The sequence below is a fragment of the Megascapheus bottae genome, chromosome 2 (assembly GCF_031878675.1).
Source record: "Megascapheus bottae isolate mThoBot1 chromosome 2, mThoBot2.hap1, whole genome shotgun sequence".
Lineage (NCBI taxonomy): Eukaryota > Metazoa > Chordata > Mammalia > Rodentia > Geomyidae > Megascapheus > Megascapheus bottae.
In genome coordinates, this window is record NC_143510.1 from 94,019,728 (window position 1) to 94,037,204 (window position 17,477).

The 17,477-nt window shown below is 53.9% G+C and overlaps 1 protein-coding gene across 1 annotated transcript; it reads left to right on the plus strand.

The window, feature by feature from the left end:
* Positions 1-11,431: 11,431 nt before the first annotated feature.
* Positions 11,432-17,058, plus strand: Upk3a (uroplakin 3A). Its single transcript, XM_090358407.1, has 6 exons — positions 11,432-11,553; positions 12,298-12,453; positions 13,242-13,524; positions 14,406-14,488; positions 15,126-15,258; positions 16,874-17,058. Exons 1-6 carry the CDS (start codon positions 11,502-11,504, stop codon positions 17,022-17,024), a joined length of 858 nt encoding a protein of 285 aa, XP_090214533.1. The 5' UTR covers positions 11,432-11,501; the 3' UTR covers positions 17,025-17,058.
* The last annotated feature ends 419 nt before the right edge of the window (positions 17,059-17,477 follow it).

The following is a 17,477-nucleotide window of genomic DNA, read 5'->3' on the forward strand; positions in this document are numbered from 1 at the left end:
CTCAGTACTTCAAAATCTCTTCCTGACCTAAGCTCTGCTCTCTGACCCCCCCCCCCCCACCAAGGAAGGTTTGTTTTCTGCACAGGGCCTTGTGGACATGGCATGGCGCTTAACAGAGCCTTGTGAAGGCTGAGCCCCCTTTGTTAGAATCCTTACTTTCCTGGTGTGATTGTATTTGGACACAGTGCCTGTAGGGAGGTAATTAAGGTTAGTTTAGATCAAATAGCCACATCATCCTCATAAAAAAAAAAAAGAGGAAGTGACCCTTCCCCCAGCCAAGTGATGACACAGTGTCAGAGGCTGCAGTCTGAAAACCAGAAAGGCCTCACCAGACACCCAGCCAGCTGGGACCTGAACCTCCACTTTCCAGGTTCCCTAAGGTAGGAGAAGGCCTTGCTCCTTGTCAAAGCCACCTGGCTATGGTGTTTTGCTATGGCAGCCCAAACAGAAGAGCAGCCCAAGTATTCTGCAGAAGGCCTGTCTTTGGCACAGCTGTGTTGGCAGTGTCTGGAATGTCTGAATAAATGTAGGCTGAGTGGCTAGAGAATGGAAGAGGAGTCCTTGCAGGGAACATCTGGTAGTCAGGAACCACAGGGTATTGGCACCTCCCTGGAACAGGAAATAGGTGACCTAGATCTTGCTTCAGATCTTGCCTGGAATTTCAAGCTACTACCAACACTTTGTTGTTCCCAAGCCAGCCACAGGAAGAACCCTGTAAAAAGGTCTTCAGGGAGAGAATTGGTGACCACACCCCCTCTTTTGGCTTTTTGGTGGTTAATTAGAGGCAAAAGTCTCATGGGTTTTTCTTGTCTGGACTGCCTTAGAACTGCAGTCCTCGGATCTCAGCCTCCCGAGTAGCTAGGATTACAGGCATTAGCCACAGGTGCCCAGCTCCTCTCTCCTTTTTTTGAGTGGCCAGGGGATCCAGAAAGTTGTTAGAAAAATTGCCAGTTCCACACAAGAATGCCCCCTATCACTTTGCTGCAGGCCTGTTTAATGGGGTGCAGGACTGGATGGGGTCTAGGCGCCCCTCATGTCCTGGGACTGATTAGGTCCCAGTTGCTATCCCTTGTCCTCGGGAGACCCTCACTTTCCTGGGCGGGCCAGGTATGCATAGCTACCTCTAGTGAGTGAGTGGTGTCCACAGTGCCCAGTGGGGCAGGCTCAAGTTCCCTCCTGCCTCCTGGAATGTCTTCTGCGGTGCTCGCTGGGCTGGGATTCTTTGTGGTGTTAGCGGCTTCAGGCTCAGACTTTGTTCTTGTCCACTCACTTGAAATCACTGTTTTTCTGCCTCTTTTGCCTCTGGAGTGGTGAATGCGCCAGCTCTGGGTCTAACTTGCAGGAGCCCCTCCATCCAACCCCAGGCTTTTGTCATCCACTCACAGGTAGAGATGCTGTCCTCCCTCTCTACTTTCTCCAAACCCCCTTTCCACCCCCGCCCCCACCCCAACACACACAAAAGTCCTCCCATCCTGAGCTGGTGTCAGGATTGTTACCATTAACACTCTGAACTGTACATTTTTAAAAATAGATCCTTGCTAAAAGTGCCCACAAAATGATTAGCCTTAAAATTATTGTGAGGCACTGATACCTTGGTCTGCAAATAAAGCTTTCACAGATACTGAAAGCTTGATGGATTGGAGATGGGGAAAAAGCAAGTTAATATTTCTTTTCTTTCCTCTCCATTTTTTTTGCCAGTCCTGGGACTTGAACTCAGGGCCAGGGCACTGTCCTTGAGCTTTCTCAAGGCTAGCACTCTACCACTTGAGCCACAGCACCACTTCCAGCCTTTTCTATGTATGTGGTACCGAGGAATTGAACCTAGGGCTAGGTAAGCATTCTACCACTAAGCCACACTCATTTGTTGTTGTTGTTGTTGTTGTTGGCCTGGGTCTTGAGAATTGAGAGCCTGGGCTGTCCCTGAGTCCTTTTTGCTCATTGTTAATGCTCTACCACTTTGAGCCACAATGTCACTTCTGGGTTTTCTGGAGGTTAACAGGAGATAGAGTCTTACTGGGACTTTTCTGCTCCAGCTGGCTTTGAACTGTGATCCTCAGTTCTCAACCTTCTCAGTAGCTAGGATTGTGAGTGTGAGCCACCAGCTCCGACTTTTTTCTTTTCTTTTTCTGGTGATACTGAGGTACAAACTTGGGGCCTTACACTACTGCACTTGCTGGGCAGGGCCTCTACCAGTTGAACCACACCTCTAACCCTTTTGACTTGTAGCTGTTTTTCAAATAGGTCTCCTGTTTCAGCCCAAGCTCACCTCAGACCTGATCCCAGCCAACTGCCTCCTGAATACCTGGCATGACCGCAGCATTCCACCACACCCAGCTTACTGGTTGAAGCAAGCCTCACTCCCTGCTTCCTCAGCACGGCCTGAATCACGCTCCTCCTGACCTGTGCAATCACAGGCAGGCACAACCATTGGCCCAGACTGATGTTTGTTTTGCTTTGCTTTTCAGTTTCATGGGCCTGTGTGACTTTCTGAACTGGGAAGGCAACTCTGAGAGTCTAGAGAGGAGGAGGAAGCTCCAATGTACTATGTGGCCTCTCCCTGCAGGCAGGCAGGTCAGCTGGAAAGCCACCTTCCTCGCGGTGGGGGCTTCTACGACAAGCCCCCAGAGCTGGAGCGCAGCCCGGGAGATAGGGCTCTGGTGATTGCATGCATGTCCATGATGGACACACACACACACACACACACACACACACACACTTCGATCCTCTTTACCTGCTACAGGCTCTTGGCTTGCTCTCATAGACCCTCTTCTGCCATAAAACCTTAAAAATGACCATGAAAGAGAATACCACGGCTTCCCGTTCCCTTCTTGAAATCCCATTCTCTGGAGAAAGAAGGCAGAGCAAGCACCCTGTGAGGTCTGTCACATGAGACTGTGCTTCTGGCTTACACCACTGATTGTAATGAATTCTGAAGAATCGCTTCTGAGAGGATTTCTAACATCTGGACCATTCATCCTCCCCAAACACCTGCGTCCCTTCTCTGTCCTGGGAAGACAGCAGCGTGAGCATCCTGCCCTCACCGGCAGCTCGGTGACAGCACCCAGGCCCCAAGTTCAAGCCACACACACACACACACACACACACACACAGAGTCGGCAAGATCCCATCTCAATGAATTAATACCTAGAAAGTGTAAATAGGAGGATCACGATCCAGGCTGGTCCCAGCAAAAATAACTGAAGCTGGAAGCATGGGTCGAGTGACCAGCCCAGCAAGCATAAGACTCTGACTTCAATCCTAGTCTTGGGGGAGGAGGAGAAAGTGTCAATAAATAGCCTTGGATCAACTGAATGTATCTTTAATTTTTCTTAGTGGTACTGGGGTTTGAATGTAGAGCTTTGCCTGTGTTCTACCACACGAACCATGCCTCTAGCTCCCTTTGTTTTAGGTTATTTTCTCGATAGAGTTTCAAGTTTTTTCCCAGGCCAGCCATGGACAAGATATCTAAACAATCCCATACTTACAGACATGCCCTTTGAATCTGGGATGCTAGGTACATGCCAGAAAACCACACCCAGTTGTTTTATAGGTTGATATGAGTTCTCACTAGGTTTGTGCCTCAAAGTATAATCTCCGTCTCTGCTTCCTGACCAGCTGGATGGCAGAAGTAAGCCACTCTACCCAGCCCTCAAAAAATTTTAATGGACAAAAGATTTAAGTAAATTGGGTACCAGAAAGGCAAAGGAAAGGCAAACATATAGAAAGAAATTCAACATCCACCAGTCAGTAAGGAATGAGCTGGCACTGTGAGATGCCATTACACCCACACCAGAGTGGCCACATCTCAGAATGAGCATACCAAGTGTGGGTGTGTTAGTCAGCTTTCCTGTGGCTGTGACAAAACAACTGAGAAAAACAACTTAAGAGGAGGAAAGGTTTGGGCGGGACACAGCTGGCTCATGCCTGCAACCCTAGCTGCTCAGGAAGTAGAGATGAGGAAGTTGGCAGCTTAAGGCCAGCCCAGGCTAAAGAGGTCACAAGTCCCCAGCTCCACCGAAAAGGGTGGACATCACTGCACACACTTGCCATGCTAGGGGCTCGCACTTCTTTTTTTTTTCCAGTCCTGGGCTTGAACTCAGGGCCTGAGCACTGTCTCTGGGTTTTCTCAAGGCTAGAGCTCTACCACTTGAGCCTCAGCACCACTTCTGGCTTTTTTTTTTCTATGTATGTGGTACCAAGGAATCGAACCCGGGTCTTCATGCATGCTAGGCCAGACTCCCAGCCCTGGCTGGCACTTTTAATCTTCACTGCTCAGGAGGCGGAGAAGATCCGAGGATCCTGGTTCGAGCCTAGCAGGACAGGAGTCTGTGATGCTCTGATCTCCAGTTAACCACCAAAAAAGCCAGGAGTGTGGCTGACGCTGGGGGTGCAGGTGTGAGCCCAGGAGCCCAGCTCCAGACCTCGTTTAATGTAATACACCTTCCGGCGTGGGTTCTCAGTCTAGAGCCAAAGCGAGACCAGGCCTGCAGGGCATCCTTATCTGAACCCCGTTTTTCCTGGGGTACACAAACCCTGGTCTCTGCCGTGTCTCTAGAGCAGCGCCTCTATCACGCCGGCCCACGGGAATCATGTACAACACCGAGGCGGCCGCAGCCACCGCCCTCCTTGTTCCCTGCCTCGGTTTCCCAGCTCTCCCCGGCTGGGTTGGGTGCTCTGGGACAGAAGCCACGCCCTGCCCAGAGGGCGGGGCCCAGAGGGCGGGGCCCAGAGGGCGGGGCCCAGAGGGCGGGGCCCAGAGGGCGGGGCCCAGCCGCCTTCCCCGCGCCGGCCGCCAGGGGGCGCGCGTGCCTCAGCGCTGCGCGCGGGCGGGGCGGGGGTCGTGGGCGTGGCGATGGGCGGGGCTGTTGGCGGGCGGTGGGCGGGGCTGAGGGCGGGGCGCCTCCCCGGCTTCTCGCCTGCCTCCTTTCCCGTCACTCTGGCCAGCCGTGGGTAGGAATGGACTCAGGGCTCCTCCGTGGTCCTGCTGCCATCCCTGGCTCCAGACGTGAGAGCTTCTTGGTGGTGTAAGCCACCAGGTTATCTGTCACAGCACCCTTAGCACACTGATTATTTTACTGATTAATTTTTATGTCTGCGCTGGAGTATTGAACTCAGGGCCTGGCTGCTACCCTAGGCCTATCATTCAAGGCTGGCACTCTACCACTTTAGCCGCATTTCCACTACCAGTTTCTGTTGTTGTTGTTGGTGGTGGTGGTGGTGGTGGTGGTGTGTGTGTGTGTGTTGGCCAATCCTGGGCTTGAACTCAGGGCCTGAGCACTGTCCTTGGACTTTCTCAAGGCTAGAGCTCTACCACTTGAGCCTCAGCACCACTTCTGGCTTTTTTCTACGCATTTGGTACCGGGGAATCAAACCCAGGCTTTTGTGCATGCTAGGCCAGCACTAGGCCAAACCCTCAGCCTCCTCCATCACCTTTTTTTTTTTTCTTTTTCTGGTTCATTGTAAACGTTTCCCAGATTAGTGCCCTGGTTTGAATTCTCTCTATCTCCACCTTCTCTCTCTCCCCACCTTTTTCTTCCTCTTCCCTACCCTTCATAGAAAATCCTCACCAGAAAACCAAGTGGGTCACAATCTGAAGTTCCCATGAAGATGTGGCAGCACATGCCAGCAATCAGCCATTCAGAGAGTGAGTTAGAGGATGGCTGTCCTGAGCAAAGCTCCAAGTTAAATCTTCACACTAACCAAAAAGGAAGGGAGGGAGAGAAGGAGGAGGGATGGAGAGAGGGAGGGAGTGAGGGAGGCAGGCAGGCAGGCAGGCAAGCAGAATGTAAGCGAGCCTTCTGGGGTCTTCCTGGGTGACTAGAGCAGCTCTCCCCTTTGGGTGTTGCTCTTTCCACTCAAGCCCCGCAGGGATGGGTCAGCTGTCCACAGGAGATTCCTTCCAGCCAGCTGGGCAGTGACCTGGATGGACAAGGGTAGGGTCCAACATTCCTAGCCGCTGGAGGCCTGGAAGCCAGACTCCCAGTTCCAGCCACTGCCTGGAGCGTCAAGACAACCCACCCACCCTCTCCACACACAAGTGCCCCCAAGAACCCCTGACGTTGCCTTCAGTGGGCCACAGCTTGCAGGCCAAGTTCAGGAGGGCTTGGGAGACAGTCATTCATTATGGTGCTGTAACCCCGCTTTTCTCCTCCCTAAGGCAGGGGTGACATCAGTCATCTTCTCAAGGTGCTTCAGGGACATAGAGGGGGAGAGATGCTTGGGAGCTGGGCTGGCTGGAGCCGAGGGCCCAGGAAGTGCTGAGACACCCGCGACCCCTGTGCGGAGTGGAAGGCCACGGAGAGCAGGCAGAGGCCGGGGGAAGGGCAGGGGAGGCGCCCAGACGTCCGCACTCACAGGTAAGGAGACACTAGTGTCAAATCTGGACTTCGTTCCAGACCTGGCCAAACCAGTTTTGCCCTGCTGCACCTGCCTCCAGGGCAGTGATGTCCCAGCCTGACCCTCTCCCTCTTCCCAGGCCTCTTGGCCTTGCTGGGACCCTTGATCCTTGGATCCCAGAGTGACAGCTGGTAGGATCAGGGAACATGGGTTATGTTCCGGTTGTAAGTTCCGTCACCTACTGTCATGTCCAGGGATTGGTGAGTGGGAAAGCTGCTCACGGAGTATGGTTCTGGTTCAGGACTCAGCTGGAGGATCTGATCTCCTGCCAGGGGCTCGTCTCCCTGGGCTGCAGTCCTTCATTTGACTAAGTAATGAAGCCCTGGGCCTCCCACAGCCCCTCATCTCAGTTGGAAGCCCCCGAGTTCCATCTCCCTGTCTCCTCTAGCCGCACTGTCCCTGAACTCTTCAGCTTGGAGACTCTTATCTCTAATCACCGAAAAGCTGGCAGTGGAGCTGGGGTAGTGTGCCAGCCGTGAGGAACAAAGCTCAGGAGCAGCGCTAGGACCTGAGTTCAAGCACCAGTACCAATGATCACACACAGAAAATTGACCATGAGACTTCATTCCCCCTCTTTGCCCAGGGATGGCTTGTACCAGACCATGCCATGGCTCTGTCTACATGATCTGTACAGATGACCTTGGCACCTGGGCAGAGCCTTCTTTATTCTACACAGGCTAATTAAAATATCCATTTAGCCATTCATCAAACACAGATGAGCACATGTGCTTGGTGGCACAAGGGAGCCTTGGGGTTCCTGTTCTGGGGTTGAGGGGTAAAGGCTGTCACGGGCAAGGTGACACTCCAGTCTCACAAGAAGAAAGCAGAGCTGGGAAGGGGAGTGGTGGGACCCTGGCAGACCCAGGGCTCAGTGACTTCACAGCCCTGTCATACCAGCTCTGCCCATGCCCCTTGGCCGTGGTGGGCCAGGATGGGAGCTAGAAAAGTAAACGTGGGGCTGAGGGGGAGAGTTGGGGTTGCCTAGAGTGATGTGGGCATCATGGCATCATAGGCAAGATGGGCGAACCCTAAGGGCCAGCGCTGTGAGTTGCTTTTCCTTCCTTCCTTCCTTCCTTCCTTCCTTCCTTTTATTTATTTTGGTTCTATTACTGAGGCTTAAAGTCTTGGTCTTGCCGAACCACAGCCCCAGTTCCAGCTTTTCACTGTTAAATGGAGGTAAGAGTCTTGGATTTGTCTGCCTAGGCTGTTTTGAACCTCGATCCTCAGATGTCAGCCACCCGAATCGCTAGGATTACAGGGCTGAGCCAGAGGCACCCGCACGAGGGTCAGGGGGTTTCCTTCCTTGGCTTTGCTGCTTACCGTTTTTTAGTGGCTGCATCTCAGAGCCCCCGGGCACCTGGGATGGAGCCTGCACCTCACAACCTCTCTGACTTGTAAATAAAGACTTTTTCATAGACATTTACTGGGTCAGGCCTCCATGGTGCTTGAAGAAACATTCCAGGGTCAAGAATTTCCACCCATAAACTCCTCACGGTCCAGAGTCACAGGAGGCCTGAGACGGGCTGGACCCTGCTTAAGCTTTCACAGCACTGAACTTCCTGCTTGTGGCCTGTTCTCTCCAGGCCAGGGTTCAGACAGGAAATCTGATGACTCCAGATATATAAGTGGAGCTAAAGTCAGGTGCATGTCGCAAGGTGCTTGATCTAAAAGGGGAAAAAAAATTTAAAAATCATCCAAACGGCTTTAGGGATTTAGTACACAAAGCTTTGGCTGCTGCAGGGAAGAATTGGTAGGTATCAAGACAGTATCCTTTGTTGTATGCTGAGGATGGAATTCAGGCCTCCACCTTGCCAGGCAAGTGCTCTGTCACAGCCCGGCCTCAGAGGTCCTGGACCCTGGCCTTGGGCTTCCCCTCCCCCTCCCTCTCTCCCACCCTCCACCCCTATCCCATCCCCCTCAGTAAACCAGCCACATACAGTTTCTCTCTCTCTTGAGGCCAAGCCAAACAAAAGTCAGCAGGCTTTGGTCCTGTTTATGCTTTTTTTTTGTTTTTCCTAGAATATTTTTGAGATCTTACAGTTATTATGTTAACATTTCTCCCCAAGCATTCTCTTCCTATTGGGGCAAAAGGAAAAATGAGAGGACTTTTTGTTTGCTTTTCTCCAAAGAAATTGCATGGTCTTAGGAAAGGCAGAAAGTTTCTGGACCTTGTCTCTTGCATGAGTGAGTCTAGTCTGAGGCTAACGTCAAGATGGCCCCCGATGGCCTCTGATAAAGCTCTGGTTTGCAAACAATCATAAAACCAGAAATGCACGTTCATTAAAATTCTTGGAGGGTACCTCACCTCTCCTCCACAGCTCATATTTTGGGGCATTTTCTGGGCTCAAGATAAACATCTGACTCTCCACTCTGCACATCAGAGCTGCTAGGGGATCAAGCCTGGGCCCTGTTTTATAGAGTAGAAACTGAGGACCAGAACAAAGACTTCTCCTTCTGACTTTTTTTTTTTCTTTTGCCACTCCTGGAGCTTGAACTCGAGGCCTGAGCACTGTCCTTAGACACATTTTGCTCAAGGCTAGTGCTCTGCCACAGCGCCACTTCTGGCTTTGTCAGAATCGAACCCACGCCAGGTGAGCACACCACCACTAGGCTACGCTCCTGGCCCGCCTTCTGATTTTTTTAAATGTTTGGTTGTAGGGCTTGAACTCAGAGTCTGGGTGCTATCTCTAATCTTCTTTTGCTCAAGGCTAGCCACTCTACTACTCTGAGTCACAGCTCTACTTCTGGTTTTCTGATGGTTAACTGCAGATAAGAGTTGCATAGATTTTTGCGCCCAGGCTAGCACTGAACCATGATCCTCAGACCTCAGCCTCTGAATAGCTAGGGTTACAGGCCTGAGCAACCAGCACCCAGCTCCCAACTATTTTTTTTTTCTTTGCCAGTCTTGGGCTTGAGCTCAGGGCCTGAGCACTGTCCCTGGATTTTCTCAAGGCTAGGGCTCTACCTCTTGAGCCACAGCACCACTTCCGGCTTTTTTCTATGTATGTGGTACTGAGGAATCGAACCTGCGTCTTCGTGCATGCTAGGCAAGCACTCTATCACTAGGCCAAACTCCCGGCCCCCCCCCCCTTTATTTTATTTTATTTTATTTATTTATTTATTTATTTATTTATTTATTTATTTTTTGCCAGTCCTGGGCTTGAGCTCAGGGCCTGAGCAATGTCCTTGGACTTTCTCAAGGCTAGAGCTCTACCACTTGAGCCTCAGCACTTTAACCACTAGGCCAAACTCCCAGCCCCCCGCCCCCCTTTTTTTTAAAATGGTGCTGGCAGAGCTTCTTGAATGCTAGGCAAGTGCTCTAGTCCTGGGCTTCAGACTGAACCCCACTAAGTCTTAGGAGTTGCCTCTGTGCCAGGTGTATTGGCTCATGTCTACAATTGTAGCTATTTGGGAAGCTGAGTGCCTCCTTACTTCCAGGCCCCTCCTGATTTGGCTTGTCAGCCCCTCCACAGGGCTCTGGAGCCAGATTTAACTGTACTCATTGCAACTGAACCTGGAAGGGTGGAGGTGGGGGAGCAGACATTGGCCCTTTTAGTGGTCAAAGGAAAAAAAAGTTATTTTTTTCCATAATGAAATTAATGAAACATTAAAAAAAAAAAAAAAGCTCCAAATCTCCCTCAGACCACGGTGAGGACCTAGGTCTCAACTGGCCCAGCCCCGGGCACCCCGGTTACTCAGAACTGCCGTCCATCCCCACTGCCAGCAATTCTCCAGTCAGGTGTCAGGGTTTTGTGCCCGGTCTCCATGCCTGGAGACGTCTCTGCCCTCAGGGAGTCAGGCAAACACCATTCCACTCACTCAGAGTCTTTTTCTGCAAGTTGGCTCTATCATCTGTGCCTTTGGGGGGTGGGGGTCCCTTTTACTTTTTGCCTTAAATGTAAAAATGTAAAAAGAATGGAAGCTGCGTGAAGATGTGCACAGATTGCTGATGCTGGAAGGAGGCATCTGGGACCATCTAGTTCAAGTGAGCCCTCCATCACTCCTGCGTGGGTGTGTGCGCGTGGGTGTGAGTGTGTGCATGTGTGTGCGCACACGTGTGTGTGAGTGTGTGCGCGCGCATGTGAGTGTGCGTGTGTGCGTGAGTGTGTGTGGTGTGTGTATGTGTGTATGTGTGTGCGTGTGTGTATGTGTGTGAGTGTGTGTGGTGTGTGTATGTGTGTATGTGTGTGAGTGTGTGTACGTGTGTATGTGTGTGCGTGTGTGCATGCGTGTATGTGTGTGAGTGTCCGCGCGTGTGTATGAGTGTGTGCGTGTGCGTGTGTGTGCGTGTGTATGTGTGCGTGTGTGTGAGTGTGTGCCTGTGTGTGTGAGTGTGTGCGTGTATGTGAATGTGTGTGCATGTGTGCGTGGGTGTCGTGTGTATGTGTGTGTGCGCATGTGTGTGTGCGCGCGTGTTGATGCAGCTGGACGGGGCTCTCCCGTTTCTCGTGGCACAGGCCTTGTTCAGCCCCTGAGCTACACCCTCACCCCACCTCCGCCTGCTCCGCCTCGTACTTTTCAAGCCCTCTCCCACCCTCCCCTTCCATTCCACCCTGGAGACCCCCAGTGCCTGCCCTCCCCACGCACCGACCCGGGATTTCGCTTTTCTGGCACACAGTAGGTGTCCACACTTGTAGGTAAATAGCGCCTCCGCTGCACGCACACTGGAAGGCGCCGCGGAGGGGCGCAGGGGGACGCAGGGGGGCGCAGGGGGGCGCAGGAGGGGCGCGGGGGGCGCAGGGGGGGCGCAGGAGAGGCGCGGAGGGCGCAGGGGGGCGCGGAGGGGCGCAGGGGGGCGCAGGAGGGGCGCGGAGGGGCGCAGGAGGGGCGCAGGGGCGCAGGAGGGGCGCAGGGAGGGCGCAGGGGGGCGCAGGGGGGGACTGCGCGCGGTGTGGGGCGGGGCCTGGCACCACGTGTATGCAAATAGCCCGGAGAAGAGGCCGAGGATTGGCCGGCGCGGGCCAGGGGCGGGGCCGCCGAGAGCCCAGATGGCAGGTGCCGGACTCGGAGGGCCGGGTGCCCGGGCGCAGGGCCGGGTGCCGGGCGCGGAGGGCCGGGTGTCGGGGCGCCTCGCAGCCGCGACGCCCCTGCAGCTGGTCCGGGAGATGCCGCTGCTCCGGGCCCTGCTGGCGCTCTGCTGCCTGCGGTGTAGTGCGAGTAAGGGGGGGACAGAGGCCAGCGTGGTGCCCGGGCATGGCGTCCTCGGTGCCTCCCAGCACCCATCTCTGGGGTCGAGGACCCGATACTGCTGTTATGATTGCTATTACCTATACTGTGTGTGTGTCTGTGTGCGTGTGTGTCTGTGTGTGTGTGAGTGTGTGTGTTTGTGTGCGTGTGTCTGTGTACGTGTGTGAGTATGTGTGTGTGTCTGTGTGTGCATGTGTCTCTGTGTGTGTGTGTGTCTGTGTGCATGTGTGTGAGTGTGCGTGTGTGTCTGTGTGTTCGTGTGTGTGTCTGTGTGCGTGTGTGTGTGTGTGTGTGTGTCTGTGTGTGTGTCCTGGTCCTGGGGCTTGTACTCGGGGCCTGGGTGCTGTCCCTGAGCTTTATTCCTCAAGGTTGGTGTGCTACCACTTGAGTCACAGCTCCACTTCTGACTGTTTTTGGTAGATACTTGGAGAGTCTTGTGGACTTTCCTGCCCCGGCTGGCTTTGAACTGCCATCCTCAGATCTCAGTGTCCTGAGTAGCTAGGGTTTCAGACGTCAGCCGCTGGCGTCTGGCTCAGATACTGTTATTACACTGGCAACAGCCAGTATAATGATAGAGAATTCATGGGCTTTCTCTAGTGGGGATGAAGTGGCCCTCGGGGAGAAGGCCTTTGCTTTCGAATGAGTCTGTGTGAGAGGCCATGTGTGTATGTGATGGGCCCATGGTCAGCTCCCATCCCTGTCGCCTCCCCTCAGCTGTGAACCTCCAGCCTCAACTGGCCAGTGTGACCTTTGCCACCAACAACCCCACGCTCACCACTGTGGCCTTGGAAAAGCCTCTGTGTGTGTTTGATAGCTCGGAGCTGCTCACCGGTCCCTACGAGGTCTATCTCTACGGCATGGAGGACTCAGGTAAGAATCCCTTCTCTGTGTCCACAGAGAGGAGGCAGAAAGGGGTGCATAATTCTATCCCTGGAAAGAGCTGAATTCCACCAACCAGGGGCTGTGGTTCCACACATCTGGCCTGGCATCCAGGCTAGAGAGGAAGTAACTGGCCACTGCCAAGTATCTCCCTAGTGCTGGGTATCTACTTAGCGCCGAGTACCCACGCTACCTAGTGTCAGGCGCTTGGCACACAGCAGGGATCACAGATCAAGAATGCAAGCTGGGGGGGGGGGGTGCTGGAGTGTGTGGAATCCTTCTCTGGTGCTCCCAGAACTGGAGAATAAATCCAGGTCTGTGTAGTCCTTCTAGAAACTTCCCCAAATAGTTCACGATTGGCTGAGATGAAGCCAATCTACACCGGAGGGGGGACCTACCCGCTCCAGCCCCTCAGCCCTTCACACAGAGGAATTCAGAACTTCCAATGGAAGGAGCCCAACGACACCCTTTCGCTTCCCTTTCTAATATCTTATTCTTTCAGCAGACATGCCCTGCCTGCCTGCCTGCCTGTGCCCCCCACGTCTGTGGGGGAACTTTTTTTGTCATTTCACAGAAAAGAAGTCTAGGTCCAGAGGGGTAAAATAAGCTGCCTGATAGCACCCTGATAGTAAGGAAGAGACCCAGTACAGGTCTCTGACCCCAGTGCCTAGAACAAAGCAGAGGTGGAAAGGAGGGCTCCGAGGTGTTTGATGAATGACTGAGTGAGCGTTGCGGACCTAGAATGGCCAGGATCCTCACTCCCCGCACTGCCTCTACAGCCAGCTCCGGCAACGCCTCCTCTGTGCAGGACGACACCAAGATGCCGCTGAGTTCCACATTCCGGCAAACCCAGGGCGGAAGGACAGGACCTTACAAAGTCGCAGCCTTTGACCTGACCCCCTGCAGCGACCTGCCCAGTCTGGATGCGGTCAGCGATGTGACCCAGGCCTCAGAGATCCTGAGTGCATATCTGGTTAGAGTGGGTGACAATGGGACCTGTCTGTGGGACCCCAACTTCCGGGGTCTCTGCAACCCACCCTTGTCAGCAGCCACAGCATACAGGTGAGTGTGAGCGGGTGCAGAGGGCGCCTGTTCCCAGACTGGGCTCTGGGAGAGCCATGGGGGAGGAAATGATCTTCCTGAGCTTAGGTGCTGGGACCGTCCTACGACTCCAGCAGGGCCGGTTTCTTAGGCAACAGTGGTGCACGGAGCTCTTGATTTTTAAAATCACGGCTCCTCATAAAGTAGGCAGCAGTAGACCAGCACAGATGGGGAAGTCACATAACCTCGCTTCTCCAGGTTTTGTTTTGTTCTTTGGAGATCGGGTCTCACTACACAGCCAAGGCTGGCCTAGAATTGCCTATGTAGCCTCCTCTGGCCTCAACTTCCCTCTCCTAGCTGAGCAGCAGTGGCTCATGTCTGTCTGTCATCCTCGTTACTCAGGATCTGAGATCTAAGGGTCAAGGTTCCAAGCCAGGCCGGGCAGGAAAGGCCAACCAAAAAGCTGGAGGTGGAGCTGTGGCTGGTGATGGATAAGGGTCCCTTGGTGGTCCCAGGGACCGGGCTTGGAATAGCAGAAGGCAGAACTGCCATGAGAGCCTGTGGACCCACACGTAGCAAGTAAGCTAGGTGTGCTGCATGAGATAGGCAGGGGTCTCCCAGAAGCACCACCTAGAGATGCTGCCTCCCACCTCGAAGGCTTTCCAGAGGCAGACCAGCCACACTGGAGAGGGATCTAGGGGGGAACGTGTGACCACTTCTAGCCCCTTCTGCTGTCTAGAGGCCACTTAATAGCTAGCTGCCTCTTAGAAATCCCCCTTCCTGGTCCTCTGTGGCTCTTCTCCCACCTGCTGCCCGAGTGAAGGTGGATAGATGGACGGATGGTGGATGGATGGGTAGATGAATAGATGGATGGATGAGAGTCTTGTTCTACTTTCTTCCAGGTTCAAGTATGTCCTGGTCAACATGTCCACAGGACTGGTGGAGGATCAGACTCTATGGTCAGATCCCATCTACACTAAGCAGCGTAAGTGATAGCAGTGAGTATGGCCCCTCAAGGAGCCCAGGAGGGCAGGTCCAGGAAAGGGTTAACTGTCACTTGAGAAAGTCTCCTAGGTACATGAGCCACTGGCCCAAGGAGTACAGTGCCTTTTGGAATAGATTCACTTAACCAGGGGCTGGTGGCTCATGCTGCAATCCCCGCTACTCAGGAGGGTGAGCTCTGAGAATTACAGGTGGAAGCCAGTCCAGGCGGAAAAGCCCATGAGACCTTATCTCTAATTAACCACCCCAAGCCTAGAAGTGTAGCTGTGGCTCAAGTGGTAGAGCACCAGCCTTGGGCAAATAAAGCCAAGCAAAAGCAAGAAGCCCTGAGAATGGGCATGTATCCCCGCCTGATTTCCTTCCTTGGCCCTTTGCCTGACTTTGCATCGCTGTGTACGATATGAAATCATCCATGTCACCGAAGAAAGGTGACATTTGTCACTTGACATTGCAAAAAGAGGAAGAGGCCTGAACACACAGGAGAAAGTCTGAGCCACAAAGCTGACAGGAGAGGAGCTGTCTCGGTGCAGCCAGGACAGGCAGGCACCTGTTCATGGGGGGAGACCTCGTGTGCATGAGCAGAGCATTACCGAGGGGTAACCGGCTGGGGTCTTCTGCAGCCAGCTCCTGCCTGCGCATCGACACGTGGCCGGGCCGGCGCAGCGGAGGCATGATTGTCGTCACGTCCATCCTGGGCTCCCTGCCCTTCTTCCTGCTGCTGGGTTTTGCGGGGGCCATCATCCTCAGCCTTGTGTGAGTGCCAGGCAGGGCAGGGGTGGAGACAGGAGCTGGTTCCCTTCCTGCGGGTGGATCTGGAAGCCCAGTCTGGGGACCTCAAGGTCAGGTCCTTTTCCTAGGGAGGTGGGGCTCAGCTCCAGCCCTGGGGATGGTGGCGTTTGGAGCTCAGTGCTTGGGCCCGGGATTCCGCTCAGTGGCAGAGCACTTGCATGGAATGTGGGAGGCCCTGGGTTTGACCTGAAACACTGCAACAAGAGGAGGTGACTCTTCGTTGTGACACGCACAGCTGTGCAGCCTTGGTTCCCACACTAGAAAGCAGACAGTGCATTCTAACCCCTTACTGTGGTGAGGTCACATGCTGCAGTCATCTCCAAAAGACTTCAGCTCTGGGGCGGGAGTTTGGCCTAGTGGTAGAGTGCTTGCCCAGCATGCACAAAGACCCAGGTTTGATTCCTCAGGACCACATACATAGAAAAAGCCAGAAGTGCTCAAGTGGCAGACCACTAGCCCTGAGAAAGTCCAAGGACAATGCTTAGGCCCTGAGCTCAAGCCCAGGACTGGCAACACACACACACACACACACACACACACACACACACACACACACACACCCAAAAAAAAACTTCAGCTCTCAGTTTTCCCTGTCTTTTAATTTACTTACTTGCAGTTCATGTAGGGAAACTGAGGCTGAATGTCCCAAAGTCACAGCCTAGAACCAGAGCACTGAGCTAGGTCTCAAACCTGGGTCTCCTGACTCCAGGAACCTGGAAGGATGGAGTAGAACATTGATCAAGCCTCCTGTCCCCAGAAGAGAGGGAGCAGACTCTGCCTAGAGCATCTGAGTGGGCTTCCTGGAGGAGGCGTCCATAGTAGCAGACTGAGCGGTGCAGGGATGAGTCCAGTCATGTGTGCTTGTAATGTGTGCCTCCACGGGAGTGGGCGTGGGGGGCTGTGAGGACTGGGAGGGGTCCTGTGGGAGTGGGTGAGCGGTAGAGTTGCTTCTCTGAGCAGGTGAGATGAACTGCCAGGTAGAAAAGGCGGGAGAAGCACAGGGCTGGGAAGAAGTGGTGAGATCACAGTGTCCTTAACAAAACGCCAGTGACAGGTGACAGTGGTCACCAAGGGACTTGCTGCCTGAACCTGTGAGCTGTCAGACTGCAGTCATGTCTCTCTCTCTCCCTCCCTCCCTCCTCACCTCTCTCCACAGACCCCATCCTCATAGGTCATCCTCCTTGGTCTCCCCTTTATGCCCCCAGCTTCTCTTCCTGACCCCGTGCTGTTCCCCCACTTGGCGGCTCCACCCCTCGCTCAGGACTGGATTCGCTGCCTCCTCCCCTGGGAAGCTTTCCTGGGCTCTGCCTGGCCTGGCGCATCCTCGGTGGTAGATGTCAGTCCTGGCCCATCTGCTCAGGCTTTCTTGGTACTTAGGGACTTGTGGCCGTGACCTCTGGCCCGAAGCAAGGTTTATTCACATAGTTCAAAAGGCCGAGGTTCTTCGTTCCCAAGACTGAATGCTTGAGTCACGTTTGTGAGTGCAGTGTTGCAGTGTTAGGGTCCCCAGGCACCTGGAACGAGAAGTCTGGGCTCGCTCTGCTTCCCTAATTATGACTCTCCCTCTCTGCTTGGCCAGGGACATGGGCAATTCCACTGGAGAGACAGCGCACGACTCTCAGATCACGCAGGAGGCTGTCCTGGGGACCTCGGAGCCTTCCTACACGTCTGTGAACCGGGGGCCGCCTCTGGATAGGGCGGAGGTGTACTCTGGCAAGCTGCCGGACTGAGGCCAGCCAAGCCTCCTCCCTGCTGGCCCGCCCCCCCCCCAGACCTTAGGTGAAGCAGGCTGGATTGGTCCCACTGCGGGAAAACACTTAATAAAACCTTTCCAAGAAAATAGGTTCAGTTGTAATGTGCAGCATGGATGAGTAGGGTGAAAGAGCCATTTGTGCTGTTGGGGAAGGGGGACCATCTCTAGTAGGTGGGGTACCGTGGTGGAAAGTATGGGTACCAGGGGCCCACGTCTGTAACCCTAGCTACTCAGGAGCCAAGGTCTGAGAAGCGCAGTTTGCAACTAACCAGAACAGACCAATGCCAGAGTCTCATTTGTGCAGCTGACTAAGTAGCAAGAAAGTGGTAGAGCACCAGCCTTGAGTGGAAAAAGCTAAGGGAGATTGCCCAGGCCTTAAGTACTGGCAAAAGAGGTGGAGTGTTCGGGACGAGCCCTGGGTCCTCAGGGT